A 20,538-nucleotide genomic window follows, 5' to 3' on the forward strand; every position below is an offset into this window, starting at 1 on the left:
AAGACTAAAGGATGGTTACAGTTATTTTCATCCAAAGCATATCTAGGCTGGATTTTGACAGAGAATGTACATGATTTTTCTTTTTACTTCATGCTAAGTATTTAATATGGAAGTTTACCATATTTATATGTGAGAAGTTGAGAGAATAATTTTAAGTTACTGGAACTTTTTCTCACTTTTAGGAGATTTAGGAGGATTCTGTCTGGTAGCAGCAGATTGCTGTTACCCAAGGACTGTGTAATTATCGAGGAATTACGCAGTAGTTAGCAAATATAATGACAGGAAAGTACGTTATGTATGCTGCAGATAGAATTCTAATTTAAGGATCTTTTGAATAAGATTCAAATAAGATTCAATAAGGCATTCAAATCTGACCTTTCCATAATTATTTTTGAATATTTCTGGAAGTAAACCAGCAAGTAGAAATTTCATATTTAGTATTGCCTTGCATAATATTAGCGTTATGCTAAAACGTGTGATGAGGTGCACAGCATTGGAAAATTAAAAATACCAACTTCAGGAACTGGAGGCAGACCTCTACTATAATACAAATGGCTGTGCAGCATCTATTAATATCACAGCATATTTTGGATACTGTCACATTTTGATTAAAATGTTAAATTCTCTCTTGTTGCTGAGATTAAATCATAAAAAGAGAGCACTAAGCACATTCTAGAAATAATTTTGCACCTCTTTCTCCTCCTGATAAAATTGCTACAGATTTTTTCCTTATTTCCTGATGATTTCTATTTCATTTGTATAATTTTAAGATCCTTCTGTGGGACTGGTAACTTGGGGTAATCTAGCAATCTTCTTTAAAGGCAACTTCACCTGCAAATTCGTAATCCACGAAGTGACACCTGCATCCAGCATTTATGACCTTATATTTCCAACTTGCTTCAAACCCCCGCTTGTGGCACTGCTGCAGGACTGCACTTTTGACTCCCAGTTGAATGGTTTGAGATCAGTGGGCTCACCTCTGCAGGCAGTTGTGCTGCTGTAAGCCTAGAATGATTTTACTGATGCTTTTTCACTTGCAGAAGGAGAATGAAGTTATTTTTACAGGATGCCAAGTGTACAATGCTAACAACACTTACATTTAACGACATGTTTGTGGCTATGCAAGAAATATTCTTGGACTTTTTCATTTCCCTCCCCGCTGCCCTGCTTAATGATTTACCTAAATAACAAGTGTACTGCAATTTTGAGAATGCTGATATAGGATGGAAGACTAGTTACTGAATGGGTAAATGAAGCTTTTTGTAATGTCCATGGCGATCTTACTGTGTGCACTCAAGGAGATAGCTTTTTTCATTGCAAAAAGATTTTTAATCCTTGATAGACAGAGCGTGGTCTAAGTGCATGAGGAATTTCACAATAAGGATGTGAAAATGTTTCTTTTGAAGAGTCATGGAACACCTCTGCTGTAGATGCTACAGCATGTAGTATCCACATGTTTTTCAGCTCTACAAAAATTGGTGCTAAGATCGGGGAGAAGAGGTTCGTATTAGAGGTGCTTCACAGCATGGAGAGAATAGTCTTGGGTCCAACCTGTTAATGACTCTGTCCTCCCCTGCCAGCTCTGTTCAAGCTTCATGTGTTAAAGATGGCTGATTACTTTTACCACTTTATTTATATACTGAATGAGCTTTTATCTATTACAGTGTGACGGACAGTACATCCCCCTTCCAAGTCTGCAGGGCATAGCTGTGCTAAACATTCCCAGCTATGCTGGTGGGACTAATTTCTGGGGTGGAACCAAAGAAGATGATGTGAGTAATGTTAAAGAGAAGTAACCTTCTGGGCAAAACCAGCAATAAATACCATGAACTGCTCTTCCCATTTCATTTTAATAGTAGTAGCATATAGTTTGGATAGCAACTCTTCTTCAGGGAGGCTGTTTCAGTTTAAACCATGTTGTCTTGTTGATTTATTTATTGAAAATATATCCCATGATTTTTCACTGTGTGTTGCCTTCTGTCATGTCCATTCCAGTAAAATGTTCATAATAGGGCTTAATGATTATTTTTTTTAAAAAATCACTCTATGAGTATTTTTAGAAACTAATTTTATAAATAGAGACACAAATAGTTTCTCTCTATATTGTTTTACAAACTCCTGTAAATAAGGTTTCACAAAGCATAGATTCCTCTGTTTGCTATATTCTTCTAACAATAAGCAAGGTGGATAAGGATAATGACTCATGGTTTATACCTGAATTTTTCTCCTGTTCTTCAAACAGCTTTGGACTAAGGGATGGTGATTCAGAAAATGGGGACTGATACGTTTAGTGACTGATAATTTAGTGGGGGTAGTAATCTGTTTTTTAAATACTATTTTCAATGAGCTTCTAAAATATTTTAAGATATCTTTTTTCCCTTCTTCCTCACATGTCCTAAGAAACTTTACACTACACAGATACCTAAATGTCTTACAACTTGGAGCAGTCTTATAGCTGCCATCCACTTCACACACAGTGCAACTGCTGTAATTTCTAGCAGATTATCCTAGTTCTGCATGTCCTGATTTCATGTGTATGAGGTCTGAATCACCTAAAACTGTAGTGGCAAATTAGCTTGTGATTTTAATATAGACAATCCAGGATATTTTGCCAAAATGCTTTTGGTTTCTTGTGAGTTATTATCCTTTGCTTTTTTATATATATACACACACATACATAAAAGTCACAAAAATATTTAAACATGTTTCAATGATCTTTTCTTATTTTTGGTATATGTCAGAGGATGGCAGTTGTGTTTATATTTGGCTATGGATATCTAAAGTTTTTATATACTCCATGTTCAAATTCATAACTTGAAAGCATCTCCAACATCTGCTCAGCTCCTGTTCAGGAGTTTATTTTTCTCTCTGGACTGCCTCACTGAGAGAGAAGATCTGTTCTAGCTGTCATACTGGTGTACAACAAATGTGTGTATCTTGGAGCAGTTTTACTGATATTCTTAGTCTTCCGGTGATGAGATGTGCCAGCAAAATGACATGTTTGTTCTGGACAGAGTTAGGAGCGTAATTCACTGCTTTAGTGCAGTCTTGAGTTGACCGATGATCAGAGGTGGTGGTGGTGGTCTGAACTGCTGCTGGTTCTGCTTATCTGGACAAAAGAAAGATGTTGCCTTGACAGCTGCGACTATTCCTGAAACATTATCGATGAGCCAAGCAGCGCAGATGCATGCTGACTGACTTGAGCGGGGCTTGTTTCGGCATGCTTTTTTGGTGTCCTGAAGACAGGCTGGAAACATGACCTGCAACAGAAAAGGATAGAATTGTTTCTTGAATATTGATCTGTAGAGACTTGGTTGCCTTTATTTAGGAAAAAAAAAAAAAAAAAAAAAAAAAAGGTTGGTTTTCAGTACAGATGTCTTACTGGTGGAGAGGCACAGCAGACTGGGTTGTGGTTTGCCCATCCTTTTGCTAAAATGGAAGCAAAAAAATAAATGAAATTTTACAACTACCTTTTCTTAAGCCATGCAGAACTAGCCCTGTAGATGTCAGTTATACTTGTTAAAGCTGGATCAAGGACTGTCCATACTTTTTACCTTGGAATAACAGAATCACTGTCTTTGTTCTTTTCAAGATTATCACATCCCCATGTGAAAACCAGAAAAATTTCCATGGAAATTGGAAAAATTCAGATGGAGAAACCTTTTTCTTCAAAACCCTCTAGGCCCAGTAAAATTGCACTTTTGTTCTTTGACACTTATCCGCTCAAGACCTCTCTGTGCAGTCCTGGGGTGCTCTGAAGGGAAATGCCACCTGGATGTGGCACTAAACTATGGCACAGTTTCCCGAAAAGCAGCAGCAGGGGCCAAAGTCCTTCACCCTGTTCCCCATCCTCTCCCTCCCTGAGCCATTGCTGCAGAGACACTACCTGGATTACACAGTCCTGGATCTGCACCCTCTTATTCTTCGCCTCCAGGAAATCCTCTATCAGGAGACAGGACCTGACTAGTTGTGGCTTTTGGGCTCCTTTCAGGGATTTTCCCTGGTCTGGTCTCGGGTCTCTGATGCAGCTTACTCTGCCTGAGGTACCAACCGATGTATCTGAGTACTGCTCAGAGGTGATCTCTTGACCCATTAAACTCTTACTGGAGTGATTTCTCCTGCTGATTTTGCTCCCTCGTTGCTCCCTATTGCATATCAGGATGAAATGGTCAAGCTTCAAGTGATCTTAGTGTGGTATCTCCTGCCAGACCGAGTTGAACTCCAGCCTAAGACTTGTCCCATGGCACGGCTGAATTGCCCTGCAGGACACCGGGTGGCAATGGCACACGTGAGACTTTCTGAGCTTTGTGTAAGCTCCTGGAAATTCAACGTCTTGGCTGGCTATCAGGACATTTGTTCCATACAGAAGCAGTTTTCATATTTACAGTGGATAATTGTATAGAGCGCAAACAAGATCCTCTTCAGTATGAAAGCTGTGTTTAACAAAGCCGAGCGTGGACTCAGATGTTGGTTTCCAGAGAATTCGGAATATAAGTAGATAAGCACTTCTGAGAAAAAAAAGACACCATTACTCCTCTTAACTTCAAGAACCTCTTAGATATTAAGTACATTAACCAAGCAGAGATTTGAATTGGCTTTTCATCATGCCTTGAAAAACATTTCTTAGTCTGCACGCTGAAACATGCCATCCTTCCTATATAAGGATATGCCTCATCATTCAGATATTTGAAATGCTATTAGCATTGCTGTTTTAAAATAATATTAGCCTACTGTCTACAGTATCTCACTCCTATGACTTTTGGGAGACAGTGTAGTTATTCTACAATAAATAAGTTACAGCATGTAAATGTTGACAATTAATCTGTAAATCAGTCTGTGTTTCATTGAACATGCACTTAAGCACTAGATTTACCATCAAAAATGGAATATTTTCTTTTCCTTTCAGATATTTGGGGCTCCCTCGTTCGATGATAAAATCTTAGAAGTTGTTGCGGTATTTGGCAGCATGCAGATGGCAGTTTCAAGAGTCATCAAACTGCAGCACCACAGGATAGCTCAGGTTTGTTTCTTACTTGAAAGCACGCAACGTGGTTGGCAGCAATTTGGGATGCTGGCAAACAGCGGTACTCTTGATGACCACCAGCCTATACATTAATAAAGTGCTGACATTGTTTTAATTTTAAACGGGTAACAAATTGTCTTCAATGATGAATGAGATATAAAAGTGATTCATCCTTGAGACAGTCCTGGAGGGAAGCCACAGCTCCTAGTAATCAACACATTTCAGGTGGCCCGTCGGTTTCATTAGTATTTATTGCTCTGTAAAATAACATGTTTGTTCTTTTCCAGTGTCGGTCAGTAAAGATCACCATACTTGGTGATGAAGGGGTTCCAGTGCAAGTTGATGGAGAGGCATGGATCCAGCCCCCAGGAGTTATTAAGATCATACATAAAAACAGAGCGCAGATGCTAACGCGAGACAGAGTATGTTGCAGAAAGTGTGTTATGAGATATCGTTACTAACATTGGTTTCTGTAATAAATTGATTGTTGTAACCCGAACAAAACAGTGCTTACAGAAATGTTTTATAACTATTTATGTAACTTACATAATTACTTACAGTTATATAATTTCTATAATAAGCCAGATATGTAATTTCTATAATAAGCCAGATAGAGAATTCCTCTTTTGTATAAGTGACAAAGCTTTGTTAGCTTTTATCAGTTTTGTTAGTGCTATTCCTGTATTCTCATTAATATATAGTAAGAATGGTCAAAATTTTATATATTCTTTTTTCTTCTTTCTTTCTCTCTTTTTCTCTCTTTCTTTCTTCTTTCTTTTTCTTTAGGTGTATTACACACAATCATATACTAGAAGTTTTAGCACAGTTGCGTAAACAGCAAAGTTAGGGTGGAGTTAGTGGCATTTGAACTCTATTTTAGTAAATTTGTTACTTTTTCCCACCGTTTTTAGGTTTGAATCCTGCGTTAGTTTCAGATTTGGATCTTGCTATCTGCACAAAATATGCTTGTATTATCACTGTCTTTGTGTTCTTATTATTTTGGAAGACACTTTTTGAGGATAATGGGGAGGAGAGAGAGCTTTCAGAAGTGACTTATTCTTTATACTAAGTTTAAAAAAATTAAATGTAATTTTATTATTTATACAGCTTGTCTTATTTAAAAATATAGTTAAATTAAAGAGTTGTTTATTTGTTAAATTCATCTAAAATTTTAAGAAATTAAAATTTATATAAAATATAAAATTGTATTTTTTAATAAGTAATAATACCCCTAGTGCTGTGAACTGAATGTATAATTCATTTTGATTAGGCCTTTGAAAACACCCTGAAGTCTTGGGAAGACAAACAGAAGTATGATTCCTGTAAACCTGTCATTCGATCTCCCTTGTACCCTCAGCAGGCTGTTGAGTTGGCTACAGAAGACGAAGTTGCACAGATCCAGCTGTGCTCACAAGCTGCAGAAGAACTTATTACCAGGTACAGTAAAATTAGTAAGTTTGGATTGGCAACCTAGACACCAAGACTGAATTATTCATGCAAATGCATACATAGACTTAGAAGTGTATATTTTCCCTGATTTTTGATTAATGTTTAGCTGCTGCTCTATCAGTTATTTTTTAAATTTTATTTTATTTTATTTTATTTTTAAGGCTCAGCTTCTTTATGTATGCTTTTCTTATGTATTTATGTTAATTTTATTTTTGTTTATGTATTTTTTTGTGTGTGAAAATGGACTTCCTGGAGGAGCAGTGGAAATGGAAAACTGGAAAGCTTCTTGGCAGAGAGGCTTTTCATTGAAACTTCTCGTATGCAAAAGCAAAAATATATTTATTGAAAAAAACCCCTTAGAAGTCAACTTCAGAAGTCACCAGTGTGGATGTATCCACCTGACGTTAACTTCTCCTGACCTTATTTCCCCTTAATGCCTTGTTACTCACAATTTCAAAAAGATGAGCACTTTTCAATAAACGTAAAAGTTTTATTAAAATATTGTCAGGTAAACAGTTAACACGTCAACATTCAAGGAGCCCAAATTGCCAGATAAAATCTTCATACCGTTTGCATTCATCCACTCATTCGTTGTTATTGCAGCTTTCTATTTCATTCCTAGTGCTCAAAATCTCATCTCTGTGCCCCTGGACACTTCAGTAATTTGTGTGGGCTGAGATGATAGTGATCTGATGGTATAAAACTGATTCCACAGCCTTACTTATTTTCAAGATCTACATTCTTCCTGAGATGGAAGTATTTTAATAAAGAAGACACTTCAATTTTAACAGAAAAAAAACGCCTAGTTTTTTTTAAGAAAAGCATATTTTTTTAAAAAAATCAGAACCTTTTATAAAGCTGCTATTCAGTTCATCATGATAACAAATTATCTCAAGCATCAAAATGAATTCTTGGAGTATGTGTTGAGTTGCACCGATAATATAAGAAAGGAATTGAAGAATTACATATTCTTTTTATACTGTACTGGTCACTTAAGTAGACATAGAAGAATAATTTAGGTTATAAATTAACCAAAGTGAAATTTAACCAAGACAGCTTAAAAACTTTACTGTTCTAGAGATTGTCCTGAGGTTGTAATTATAGCTGGACTTCCCATAATCTCAAATTATTGCAGCCAATTTTAATGTCACATCTGAAGGATATGCCTTTTGAAATAGGTGTAATGGTTTTTAAGATAACTTCAAGTAAGTTATCTTAATGTGCTAGGGTTTTCCTCTATAGTTTATTTGAATTAATAGCCCCAATATTTTTTGGTACAATTTTTGCGTAGCGTTTGTGTTCTAAGACAAATAAATGTGTCTCAGTATTTCATAGGAGAATAAATGATCTGCATTATGTATAACATTTATATGAGGTGCTGTAGTGCTTGAAGAGATACTTTATTTCAACTTTTGTTATAAAGGACTATATTTTTTAAAGTGTTTTGTGAAACATATCTTTGTATATTTTCTCATCTGATAAAGTTGTATAGTCTTAAGACTTATTCTTTAAAGGAAGTAAGAAATATTTTTTTCTTTTTTAATGTTTTTGTAGGATCTGTGAAGCAGCAAAAATACATGGCCTCTTGGAGCAGGAGCTTGCTCATGCTGTTAATGCATGTTCACATGCATTAAATAAAGCCAACCCAAGGTTTCCGGAGGTAAAGGAAGAACAGAGATTTATGTATAAGCAAATAAGCTATAATATCTGTGTGCATAAGCTTGTGACACGTGAGCTGTATTGTATTCCCTGTCCCCATATTAAAACAAGTTGGATGATAATTCTTGAAAATTTTGATAAACGAGTCTCCTGAATATGCATACACATACTCAAATTTAAATGAAATTGCTTAACAGATGAATGGATGTTGTATCTTCTGGTATCTTCTCCCTTTTTTTGCCACTTTTTCTAAGGTGAAAGTAAAGGGAAAGTTACTTCCAGTTCTGAAGGTGCTGCTCTGCATGGCAGCAGGGAGTCTCAGCCCTTCATATGCATACGGAAACACCCCATAGGTGATGAATTTGGTAGAGATCATGTTCAATGATTCTGAAATTTATTAATAATACCAGGAATGGGAGGTAGGAGAAGTGCCTTTTTACAGAAGAGTATCAAAGAGGAGAGTCCCGTCCTGGTGTTAGATCAATAAAATATCTGAAAAGGCAGAAAGTGCAGTTTCTGTATTCAGCAGCGTCCTCCCCAGCTGATATTCTCTTTTGTGAACATTGGACGTTAGAAAGGGACATTAATGACACTTAAAATGCAGACCACCTGGGTGTTGTTGCAGGGGGAGTGAGCACTCGAAAGCGAGATAGGGAGCTTGGAGTAGGGGCACGGTAAGAGTACGACTGTTGCCTTTTGGAAGCAGTCAAGAATTTGCTCCATCTGCAACAGTAGTCCACAGCCAGGGGTGCTCATCCTGAAGCGATGCAGTAGCCCTTATTAAATCAAGTGAGGTGGTGTACTAATGTAGCTCTGAGCATGAATAAAACAAACTCAGGTCAGCAAACACCAAAACCAATAGGCGAAGTAAGCTCACATCTGCTTGCAGACAGCTGTGTAGGCATGTCCCCAGACACAGAGTGGAGGCATGACAAAGGCTGAACAAATGCTGTTACTTACGTAAAGGTCGATTCTTCTGGATGCATTCACAGAAATTTTCATGCTTAATTGTTATCCAAGTGCTATGCAGAGAATGCAAAAGGGGTGAGGGGAAAAGAGTTTCCTGGTTTCTCTCTTCACACTAGACAATCTGGGTGTTTTCAGGGACTGGACCCAAAAAAGATTAATTAGGTAGAAGCTGTCGATATCTAACCTAAATTTTCATACAGTAAATATATTAATTAGCCTTTGCTTCTTAAAATATGGTTAGCAGCTTACTTCTGCTAAGGATAAGGTGAACAATTCAGATCAACAGTCGTTAAGTGAGGCCCACAACTTTTCTGCTGGCCCTTCTCATCCATAAAAATCATGGATTCCTCTCACAGGTGGCTGGTCACTTGATGATCTTCAGGATTGTATAAGGTCATATTAAATGAAGTTGAGGAAAAGACCCTAAATAGATACTACATTTTTGTTTTCTATACTCAGTGCTGAAGAAGTTGTCAGTGTAAAGCTAAACTGATGTATTTCTTCTAGGAGAAGATGCTTAAGATCTGTGCTGTAAGCCCAAAGTACTTATTCTCAGTCTGACTTGCATCACTTCAAATAATTTTTATGCTTCTTTATTCCCCAGAGCCTTACCAGAAACACTGCCATGGAGATAGCTGTCAATGTGAAGGCCCTACATAATGAAACTGAATCTCTGCTAGTAGGAAGAGTTCCTTTGGTAAGGTCACAAAATACATGGTTTTATTCCCTCATTCACATTACCTGTGATTTGTTCTTTGCTGATTTTTTAAATCAGCACAGGATTTATGACATGCTATAAGAAGCCCTGTAAGACCGATTGGAGGATATTACACTGCATTTGTGGCTTGGATCGGAATGAGTTATGAATTCTTGTCTTAGGTTGGCATCCATCTTACCTCACTTCAGATATCTAAAAGGTCATTGCCTGGGCTCTTCTTTTTAATAGTCAGTGGAGAGCAAAAAGTATCCCTGTTGAGGTTGATTCACACTTAACTGTCTTGGAGGCCTATCTTACAAAAAGATAAATCATCTTCTGGAGGTTTAGCATTTAAGTGAACTTCTGGAGTTCTATTATGTGACCATCTTCAGAGTTTAAAGACAACCTGGAGTGAGAGCTGTTCAGACTCATACTTTCAAGTTCTACAGATCTGATCTGGGCAAGTAAATCTCACTGTTGTTCTAATACCTGGCAGGAATTATTTTATAACCTTTAGCTGGTAAGTGTTCAGTGGACCTTTGATGGTACTTGCAGACTTTGCATCTTCTTCTTCTTCAGCTAGTGTTTCTGTGCCTGAAATGATGAGACTGCTCAAGAATTGTTGTACCTGGATGTATAATTAGAAAATTTCTACATGTGACATTGTGAAGAGAAGAAAGATGTCAGCTTTTCTATGCTGATACGGTTTTCCATTAAGAAGATACTCAATAGGAACATTTATATTTTCTTTGGCTGTTATAATTAAAAATGGATATCAATAGGAATGTTTTTGTTTAGCTCAGGGTATGAAACTTACTGGTGCAGGTTCACATACCTTTTTCCACAAGTGATAAATGGTACGTGTCTATTCTACAGTAACCTAAAGTTAATATGGTCTAAAGGCTAATAAGCATTTAAGTTCTAGAAATAGTCAAAGATTATTACTGGATCATATGATTCAGTTTATGAGTTTTTCGAAGGGAAAGTTACTCATTAGATGTTTTTGTCCAAGAAAAGGGAAAAGTATCAGGTTTTTTCAAATGGCTATTACTAATTCCCCATATTTCAGATTGAATGGGGAATCAAAATACAGAAATTTGTTTAAATTTTAAAATTGTTTAGGAAGAGGAATTAGAAGAAAAGCTTTAAGTTGGTGGTGCCATGCTAGGACTAGTGTAATTCATCAAGGCAGTCTGGAAATAATGTTAGTATGGAAACCTTCCCATTGAAACCTTACCTTTTCTGTAGCCAGTTGTGATCTCATTGTGTTGCTGAACTGGTCCCTTGTTGAGGTTCCAAAGCTTAATTTGATTCATTTGTCCATTTCTGATTTTTACATGTTGTACTTCTGCTTCTCATTATGGTTTGTGCAAATGAGTCATGAGTCTACATTGACCCCATTTTTAATAAAAAGGCCGTTTGGAAGATACCGAGATAATCTTCCAGAAATGTCCATTACGCTCCTTTGATATTGTGTTTGTTTAGAACAGTATTTCACAGCCACAATAACAAGGCACCCTGGTTAACCTTATCGCCATGTATTTTATAAAGCTGAAGCTGCGTGTATGTTGGTCCCTGATTCTATTAAAACAGAGACAGATGAAATGTAGGGTGTTGCTTGATGCATCAGCTGCTGCCATCATACACTGTTCTCCAAATTACCTCTCTTCTCTGACAGACGGACATTCTTTCTTTAATATCTTCCTCTTTTTTTTTTTTTTTTTTTTTTGCCTCTTCAATTCTCTCTCACCCCTCTTTTCTGTGATCAAAGCTCCTGATAGCAGTAAATTGATGCCTTTGTTGCGTATACAACTTGGTAAGCTTTTTCTTTGGTTGCCATTTACTGGCTCTTGAGTCTTTCTGTTACGGCTCCTGAAGGAGACAAAAGAAATGTAAATACATATACAAGGAGACTGTGATTCCTGCCACCTCCTGTAAGATACGATTAACAAAACTTCATACAACAGTATTAGCTAGATGACATCAAATGGTGAATTAGCTATAAATATCATTTTTAGTGAAATGATAAGATGGGAAAATGAAGCTGATTTGTGGAAGTACCCAGATGGTTACGGCTGGAATACAGTTTGGAAAAAATAAAAAATACTATGTTTTGTCTAGATATTTTCCAAAGGCACTGTTTCCATGTTTGCTTTTTAAAAAGCATTTCCAGTCTGGAACAGAGCACATTTTCCCATGTACTAAAGGAGAAATATGACAGAATGTTTCATTTCAACTGACTGAAATGATCTGAGCTCACTGAAATAAAATATTTTCATATTAAAAATTTCATTTGGGAAGGAATTGAGAAAATCCTTTATTTTCATTGTTTCATTCATAGTGTTAATTTCCATCTTGGAAATAAGAAGCTTTTCCAAGATGTTGTAGGAGAAGAATTAACCCTAAATTGCTAACTCTTTCTTTACCAGAATTACACTACTCTCTTGGGTTCATTTCAGGAGCAATATTGCCAATGCATACATTTTCTCACCATCAGATGAGAGGGTTTTTGGGCCCAAGCAAAAAAAGGAAGTGTTTTCCTTTTAGAATCAAGCAATTAGGCAAGTGCTTTTTGAGAAAGACAGAATTTTGCTTCATTCATTTATATAAAATAAATGACTTAAATAATTTCTTAAAAATGAAAACACAAGAGAAGTTCTAACTTCTTCAAAGACAAGTGGGTCTTCCACTGTGCTCCAAATTAACTGAACTGTTCAAATTGAAAAAAAAGGGAAGGCAAAAGAAAGATCGGAGTCTGCTTATGGGCACTGAATTCTGTGACCTTTAGAAGAGGAAATAACATGATAGCAAGAGGGAGCTTAGATTCCCAGTATTACTGTATTAAACAGCAATATCTTACTAAAGGTGGTCTCTTCTTTGAAAGGTGGTAACGTATGCAAACTAGTGAAACAAAGGAAAGAAGTTTATGTTGGGTAGGATAAATTAATAGGGGCTTGTAATTCATCAGCAAACCCCCAACAACATCAAAATCTTTTTCCAGCGCTAGAGATCAAAGATTCTCTTACAACTCCATTTTAAAAATGTATTCACCAGGATATAACTTAATTAGATCGTTTTAAAAGGATATTCTGCATTGCTTTGGGACTACTTCAAAGAGAGAAATAGACGTTCAGATCGCTTTATTAGTGATTCCAAGCAACTTGTTCCAGGATTCAACTGTTTACCTCAAAGGGTGTTTCAGCAATGCCAGATAAGCCCCAAACAGCTTTTCCAGGGATCAGCTGCCTGTCTTACGTCTTCTTCGTGGGTTCAACTCACACAACAGCTGCAGAATAGTTTTCAGACCGGGGTTTTAAGGAAAACTGGTACCTCCATGGGGTTCTCAAAGTGTTGACAGAGCCAAATTCCTATAGGTCAGCAAGTCCCAAGCGTTTTACAGTTACCACTTTCTTTGCCTCTTTGGCCTTCACTGATCTTTGGCTTTTTGTCTCCCACCTGGGGCTGCAGTCATGTCCCTCTTCCATGCTTGGTCCCCGTTCTTCCCACCCTCAGCCAGCAGCAGTGGCTATCGCTGCATGGCTCACCTATTTAGAAGGGGTAGCGCAGGTATCATATCGCCACTGGAAGACCTTTGAGAATGGAGTGTCTTCAGTAAGATCCGTATCCTCTTACTTGACCACGAGAGTGATCTGTCGTATGAAGACATTTGCAAATAAGACCTCAGGCTTACTACCATCTATTCAATTTCTTTACACCACTTTTCACACAAAGATTTTCCAGGCTCTTGCTCTTCTGGTAAGGTTTTTATCTCCCTTGTGCTGGTAGTTTCCATTTCTAGTGTGTTTTCTAGTATTGGTGTTATCAGATAACTTTTGTTCTGTGAAGACCTAGGAGTGCAGTGAACGATGACAGTGATTGACAGCTAGGTCCAGCTGCTCTGCACCAAAAGTCTCAGCTGTCTCAATCATCCCTTTGTGTGCGACTATACTGAATATAGTGTCAAGGTGGTCTGATGCATCTCTGAAGGAAAATCTAATTTTGGAAGATTATTTGTTTTCATCATTTGTTTACGCTCGCCATGAAGTAGTCATCTGGTTTTGTGTGGTAACAACATGTCTAGATTTAAAAGTTATATCTTAATAAAACTAAAAAGACTATTTTTCTGGCCTGTTTATAAACAGCAGTTAGAAGCTCCCCATGAAGAACTGCTGTCTGATGCTTTGCACAGCGTGGAAATAGAGTTGAGAAAACTTGCTGAGATTCCTTGGCTTTATTATGTTTTTCAACCAAATGATGATGAGGTGAGTTTGATTAATACTTCCTGTTTCTAATTAAGCTTAATTTTCTTTTGATAGGGAAGAGTAAGTTAGAATCCCTCATGACCTGGAGAGGATATTTCAGTAGTGATGCTGGATCATTTCTGTCTGCTGTGAACAAGCTTCTAAACTAAGGGCTTTTTTTGTATTTTGTTCCCTTTTGTGAATGTAAAGGTTTTGAATGGTTATTTAATAAATGAAACGTGTATAGAATTAAATCCTGACATTATTCTCTACGGAAGTAAAATTTGGTCTTAATCTTTGAGATTAACTGTGAGTTACCATCTCAAGCATGTAATTTAACTGTTGTTTTCTGTTAATTAGAGGTAACTATGTCTCTTCTTTCATGCAGGATCCCCCTCTGGATTATGCTAAAAGAAACAATAGAAGTACAGTGTTTCGCATAGTGCCAAAGTTTAAAAAAGAAAAAGTTCAGAAGCATAAGACCAGCCCGCAGCCTGGTATGTGTTTTGAAATTACAAGAAAAATAGTAGCATTTGGGGAAAATGTGATTTTGTGGGTTTTTTTGGTAAGAGGTGACGTGATGAACTCTACCTAAGAGTAAGAACAGAGTGAAAAGCAACTGAGCTAACTAGCATCTTCATTAGGATGAGGATTTCTTTCCGTGTGTTTAGAAAGCATTCGGTAGGACCCCAAGACTTCCAAGTGAGCCAAAGAACCACTACGGAAATATTTAGATAGTTTTATCATGCAACAGGACCTGTGTCTTTGCTGGTGGTTACGTTTGATTAACTCATTGCAATACAAGCCATAGGTAAACACACTTTTTCCCTGTGAAGCTCCAATTCAGGTTTTTCAGGTTAGTTTCAGAAGATGTGCAATTGCTTTTATCGCACTGGTTTAATTAACCAGTTATTCTTAAATTTCAGATGGGTTTTAATATTAGTGAGCGAGGCAAATCAAACAACAAGCCAGGATAGTCAATATTGATTTTTTTAATTAGAAGTTGAACAAACTCCACTCTCCTCTCTTCCCACTCTTATCCATGAACTTAGTTCCTTAAGGTTATGTCCAGGAGTTAATCAGTGATCAGATGGTCCTAAAACTGTTTCTACATCTTTATCTTTTTAATGGACAGTTGGTCATGATCTGCAAAATCTTGCAGTTGTTGATCAGACTTTAGGTTTCAGATTAGACTTCAGATTTCACTTCACTGTAAAACTGATCAGCATTGAATGAAGTTGCAAAATTATAGCAATAAGTAGCATAACTATTTTTGTTTTCAATAAATGTGGTCTTACTAGGACTAATGTGGGCAACTAACCTTAGAGAACAATGTTTTACAGAGAGCTGCTTAATGGCCTATGTAACACAGTAGCTTAAAGAATACTTGTTGCATTAATTAAGAATACTAGAGTCTGTTAATTAAAACTGGACTTGCTTGCTGCCATTGCTATATTTGACGTATGGTTGATATTTTAATTTTACTTGTTAATTAGTTTTTGAAGGCTTCTCCTCTCCCTGGATGACTACTAATAAATTAATGGTATAAAGCAGAACAACATTAGACTTTGCGTCACTGATCCTAAGATGGTTTAATGTGAATTTGTTGGGACATGAGGTTTTAAAGGCTTTACTGAAGAAACTGGAGTAAAGCTGAAAGCATGGCTGCAAAGCAAAGAACCCCAACTTTGTTTAGATACTTTCTCATGTTAACTGCTAACCTGTAACCTGCATGTAAAAAGGAAATTGTCAGTTTTTGTGGAAATGACACCTCTAACCTTTCCCTTTGCTAGCACGGCATTTCTACTCTGTTTTCCACTCTCTTTGGCCTAACCTTTGCTTGTGATGCATTTGAGCATGTAGAAATTAAGGGGGTTTTGCTCTTAACTTTGGTAGTTCAAAAATGGGGCACAGATGAAGTTGCTGCTTGGCTGGATCTGCTCAGTTTGGGAGAGTACAAAGAAATCTTCATCAGCCATGACATCCGAGGCTCTGAGCTTTTACATCTGGAAAGGCGAGATCTTAAGGTATTTCCTTTGTGCTACTTTTCTGCTATTGACCATTTTCTTTGACAAAACAACAACCAACTTTTCTTCTTTCCCTGCACTTGTTATGTGCTTGTAGCTTGGCTTACACTGTGCAAATATGCAATAAACTAATACGCGCTGTCCTTTGGCCTGAATTTCTGAAGTGCTGACTTGTACTCGCAACAAAGAATATCTGTTATCCAAAACTTCCTTTGCAGAATGATAGCATTATGGTTTATGTCAGAAGGCATAAGAAAAGCACATTTGATATCTTACTGACATCAATGTAATATAATGTTATCTTCAAGAGTTCACCATTTCCATTAAACAGGATCAGTATGAATCAGTTGAAGGTGGTGATAATAATTTTGAATCTATCTACTGCAAGGCCAGCAGCTACGAGCAGCTGACCTGCTTCAGGTGATTTATTGTATATATATTGGATATAGTGGGTGTGAGAGAGATAAGCAGCTTAATAAATTGCGGCATTGGACTTACATGGTGTTGGTGTTTGTGTGTCAAAATAGACCTTTGCAATAGGTTTTCTCGTCCCTGACCAACCTCTGCCTGATTTTAGCTGTAGAGATCTAAAAAAGACCACTTTTTTTGACTCCAAAATTGTAAAACTTTCTTCCTCTGAGGTCAGATTGATAAGTTTTGCAGGGAGAAATGTTACCTAGCAGTCTGAGGCTGTTATTTGAGCTTGCTGGTCTTTTTCAAGAATGACTTAAGTGCATCCATTATATGTAATAGAGGCTATATCTTTGGGGATTCATTACATTACTTTTTCCAGGAACTCGGTAGTAATGACTTCTTGATAATGTGTTTTGCAACTGCTTTTAGCACATAAGAGAGGAAATAGGCTATTGTATAAATCGCACACATTTACATTTAGAGTGCAAGTCATCGCTCTAGCCACAGTGCAGTAGTCTCCAGATAGAGGCAATACTTTCATACAAATATGCCATTTTTTGCGAAGTTTCTTATGTAGTATGAAATCCTGACGTTATAAGGTAGTGCTTGCATTGTGTGACTGTTGCAGTAGAAGGCAGCTGCTGAAGATAGCTGTGTTTGAGATGATCTGTTTGGCTGTTGCGTATTATTTTACCCTGTGGTATTAGATCAGCTAAGCTTTTTTCATGGAAGGTAAATTCCTTTCTTTCTGGATAGTTCCTGGCATGGAGGGACAGTTTCAGGACACTCCCTACCTGCAAAAATTTAGAAATAGAAAACTGTCCAAGCAATCCACCACTGTGTTCCCGTGCTAGATGTTACAAGTCCCTCTTCTGAATGGGCACTGAACAAGTTTAAAACTTAACTGGGAAACTCAGGATCACACAATGCATAGGTTTGCTAAAATGTTAAGAAATCTTAAAAAAGAATTAAGATGTCAATTGTTCGAATAAATGATGGTGGGTAAGATCAGTGTTAACCTAGACGTGGCTTCTGGCCATGCCTCATTTCTAATAGGTCTCACTTTGACTGCATGCCCAGAAGACTTGGCTCTTCAACCAAGTAAATATCTGCAGCAGGGTAATCAGCAACCTGTTATCCCTGTTGCTAAGACTCATGCTAATTCAGCATAAATAAAACCCCATCACAAAGACCTATGCCCTGAAATATGTAAAAGCCTGTCTTAGAACCTACAAAGAGACAGACTTTTACTGTCCCCTCTACCAGGGCTGCCTGGAAGTACATACGAGGTTTTAAATTGCTCGGCATAGCTGGACGAGGAGTTGCTCTACACAAGTTGCCACGGGTATATCCTCTGCTAGCGGAAGTCTTGCTCTAGAATCGCTCTATCTGCTCGTTAGCCGATGCCAAGAGCTTCCAAAGCAGCGCTGTTCATAAGGCAGGCCAGGCTTTTGGCCAAGCATGGCTTGCGTTCTACGTAGCAACGTTGAATTTAAATAGCAGAGGTTAGCACTCGTCCTGTTCGTTACATACGGGGCATGATCTCTGCAGGGAGCTGTTAAAGATGGCTGGGGGAGTCTGCAGTTTTCTGACCAGTGACCTGAATTGGTGTCAAGATGTGTAATGTGGTACCTAGGCCATGAGGAACACGTCACCAGCTGCTCTGTTAATTTTTCCTCCCTTTGGCTATCGAGATGAGTCTTCAGTGCTCTAGCAAGCTATAATCTGTCTACAGCCTCTCCTCGGGTGCAAGGTTTGTGCTTCCTGCCAAGCTAAATGGGCTCGCCATTGATTCACAAGCTCTTAAGTCATGTGCAATAGATTTACTTCTATTACCTCTCATGTCTACAACAGGAAAAATCGTTGCCTGTTTCAGCTGAATCCTTTGGCCCCACCTTTCTTTCTGTGGTCAAAAGTAGAGGCAAAAAGCAGTATGGAAAAGGATTTGATGAAACTCTTCCTTTGCACGCATCACTGAAATAGATTGATACATTCACTGAAGAATTGGACCTCTAATTATATATATTTCTCCGTAGCTTGTGCATCCCATTCTCAGTTAGCTCTGTGTGGCAACTGGCAAATGGAGAACACCTCCAAGAGGAACCAGACACCTCTCTCCATCCAGCCTCTGCAGTAATACCCTTTCTCCAGCCTCCTATGCCTGATTTTATTTAGGGCAATCTTAGACTTTTACATCCATGTGATTTTCTTTCCCTTGAGGAAAGGCTGAGTAGTGGATTGCAAACTATGCCGTAAAAGCTGTAGAAAGCAAGCTTGTCGTGACTTTTTTTTTTTTAAACTTTATTTTACAAGCTAATGCATTGAAAACTAGACTCAGATTTTTCTGAAATAAATACTGGCATTCTTAGCATTGATAACGATGTTCCTATGTACACAATAATAATCAGAACTGCAACACGTTTGGTAGGACAAAGATGATGACTCCTTAGAGCTCCATAGCAATGCTGGTTTCCTTGGAGAAAGGGTTTCCATGCCTCATGTCAGCAGTGCCGGTCAAGCTGAAGTCTGTGCTGAGGACTGTGGCATTTCGTCTCTGTGTTTCGCAGTAGCGTGTTTTAAGAAAGTTCTGGCATGGAAAATATTTTCTAAGTTTTGGTAGACTTCAGGCATGCTAGATGGCTTTTGACACTGGGAATGCAAGTAGGGGAGTTTTCTCATCTGGAAGATGTTAATATTAAGGAGTGGTTATATAAATTTTTTGGTAATATTACATTGGTGGTACATTTGGCCAAAATCTGTGGGGCAAACCTGGAATAAATGGGTTCTTGGCTAAGCAGACAGGGGCCTAAGTCACCATAATATAATGCAGATGAAGAACTCCTGAAAGCTGTTGCAAGAATTTTCATCAGCTTTTTCTTGCCCAACCTTTTTTTTTTTTTTTTTCTTTTTCAGTTTTTTGAGCCTTAACCTGCTGTAGGTCCAGAGATGGCAAAGTGGTTAGGGAGAGCGGAAGGAGAGGTGATCCTGTGGTTTTAAGGCCACAGCTGGGGAAAAAGAAAGGCTATTCTCTTCCTCAGACTGGCTAGAGTGTTGTCTTCAAACCCATAATTTAGGCAAATCAAATTTTTGTTAATTAGATATCAATTAAATATGGACAGATTATGTAGAGCATGATGAAACTCATGCATGCACAAAAACGCAGTGATCTTTGGGGATCTTGCTTTTTGAATGATGCATGATATGCTGCTGTAGCAGATCCTTTTAGTCTGAGATGAGAGAATTTCTGCAAACTTTCCTGCATCAGTAGTAAACTGAGAATACCAGATAGCATCTAGGGTCAGGAATGTATAAATTTTAATTTCCTTCAGACCAAACTATTACACAAGCATAAAAATTCATCTTTTGTCTTGTTGGTTGGGGGTTTTTTGCCCTGGAAGTGTGGCAGAATTTATCAAAAGGGTCCCAAAAAGCGTGATGAGGCTCTTGAGACTTGCTGTTCTGATCTACATTACAGCAACTTCAACTGGCATGGAAATAAAACTGAAATCTCTTGCCTCTGAAACATAGGCGTTGTTCACGATACTTTGTAAAGGTTGGTGGAAAAAGTGGCTGAGTTTTCTGGGAATTTCATAATAATGATTCTTTCCTCTGATCTTTGAAGTCTGGCAGCATCTCGCTATGTTGCTTATCCAACAGAAGTTCTACTCGTGAAACATGTTTGTTTTGAAGAATTTGCAAGTTCTTAACCTTTAACATGTGTGGCTTCTCGTGGTTTGGAAAGTATCCTTATGGGTTTTCCCTTATGTAGAATTTCCTCCACACAGCAACTAGGCTATTTCAGTAGTTTCAATAGTAGTGCGTATTTTTGATTCATTGGAAAATTAAGTTTAGCATAAAAAAGAAAATATTCTCCAAATCTAAAATGAAAAATATTACTGTCATTGTGGGATGAGTTTAACAACTGCTACCTACATCAATTCTCTTAACTTAAAAATGAGTACTACATTTTATTATAAGTGAGATGAGCATTAGCAGAAATGAAATATAAATTGATGTGATGTGGAGAATCAGAAGTTTTTTTCAGATAAGTTTATGAAC

At 37.6% G+C, this 20,538-nt stretch overlaps 1 protein-coding gene across 2 annotated transcripts in view; it reads left to right on the forward strand.

Moving 5' to 3' along the window:
• DGKH (diacylglycerol kinase eta) overlaps positions 1 to 20,538 on the forward strand; it is a 158,119-nt gene that overhangs the window by 134,403 nt on the left and 3,178 nt on the right. Inside the window, exons 21-29 of one of the 2 annotated variants that reach the window (XM_075046135.1) lie at positions 1,665 to 1,772; positions 4,907 to 5,020; positions 5,311 to 5,445; positions 6,294 to 6,460; positions 8,027 to 8,132; positions 9,705 to 9,797; positions 13,940 to 14,059; positions 14,427 to 14,535; positions 15,935 to 16,065. In XM_075046135.1, coding sequence (XP_074902236.1) covers positions 1,665 to 1,772; positions 4,907 to 5,020; positions 5,311 to 5,445; positions 6,294 to 6,460; positions 8,027 to 8,132; positions 9,705 to 9,797; positions 13,940 to 14,059; positions 14,427 to 14,535; positions 15,935 to 16,065 — 1,083 coding nt within the window. The remainder of the gene's footprint in view (positions 1 to 1,664; positions 1,773 to 4,906; positions 5,021 to 5,310; positions 5,446 to 6,293; positions 6,461 to 8,026; positions 8,133 to 9,704; positions 9,798 to 13,939; positions 14,060 to 14,426; positions 14,536 to 15,934; positions 16,066 to 20,538) is intronic. The other variant, XM_075046136.1, reaches the window with a different exon arrangement.

Source organism: Buteo buteo, chromosome 14 (genome assembly GCF_964188355.1).
Source record: "Buteo buteo chromosome 14, bButBut1.hap1.1, whole genome shotgun sequence".
NCBI classification, from domain to species: domain Eukaryota; kingdom Metazoa; phylum Chordata; class Aves; order Accipitriformes; family Accipitridae; genus Buteo; species Buteo buteo.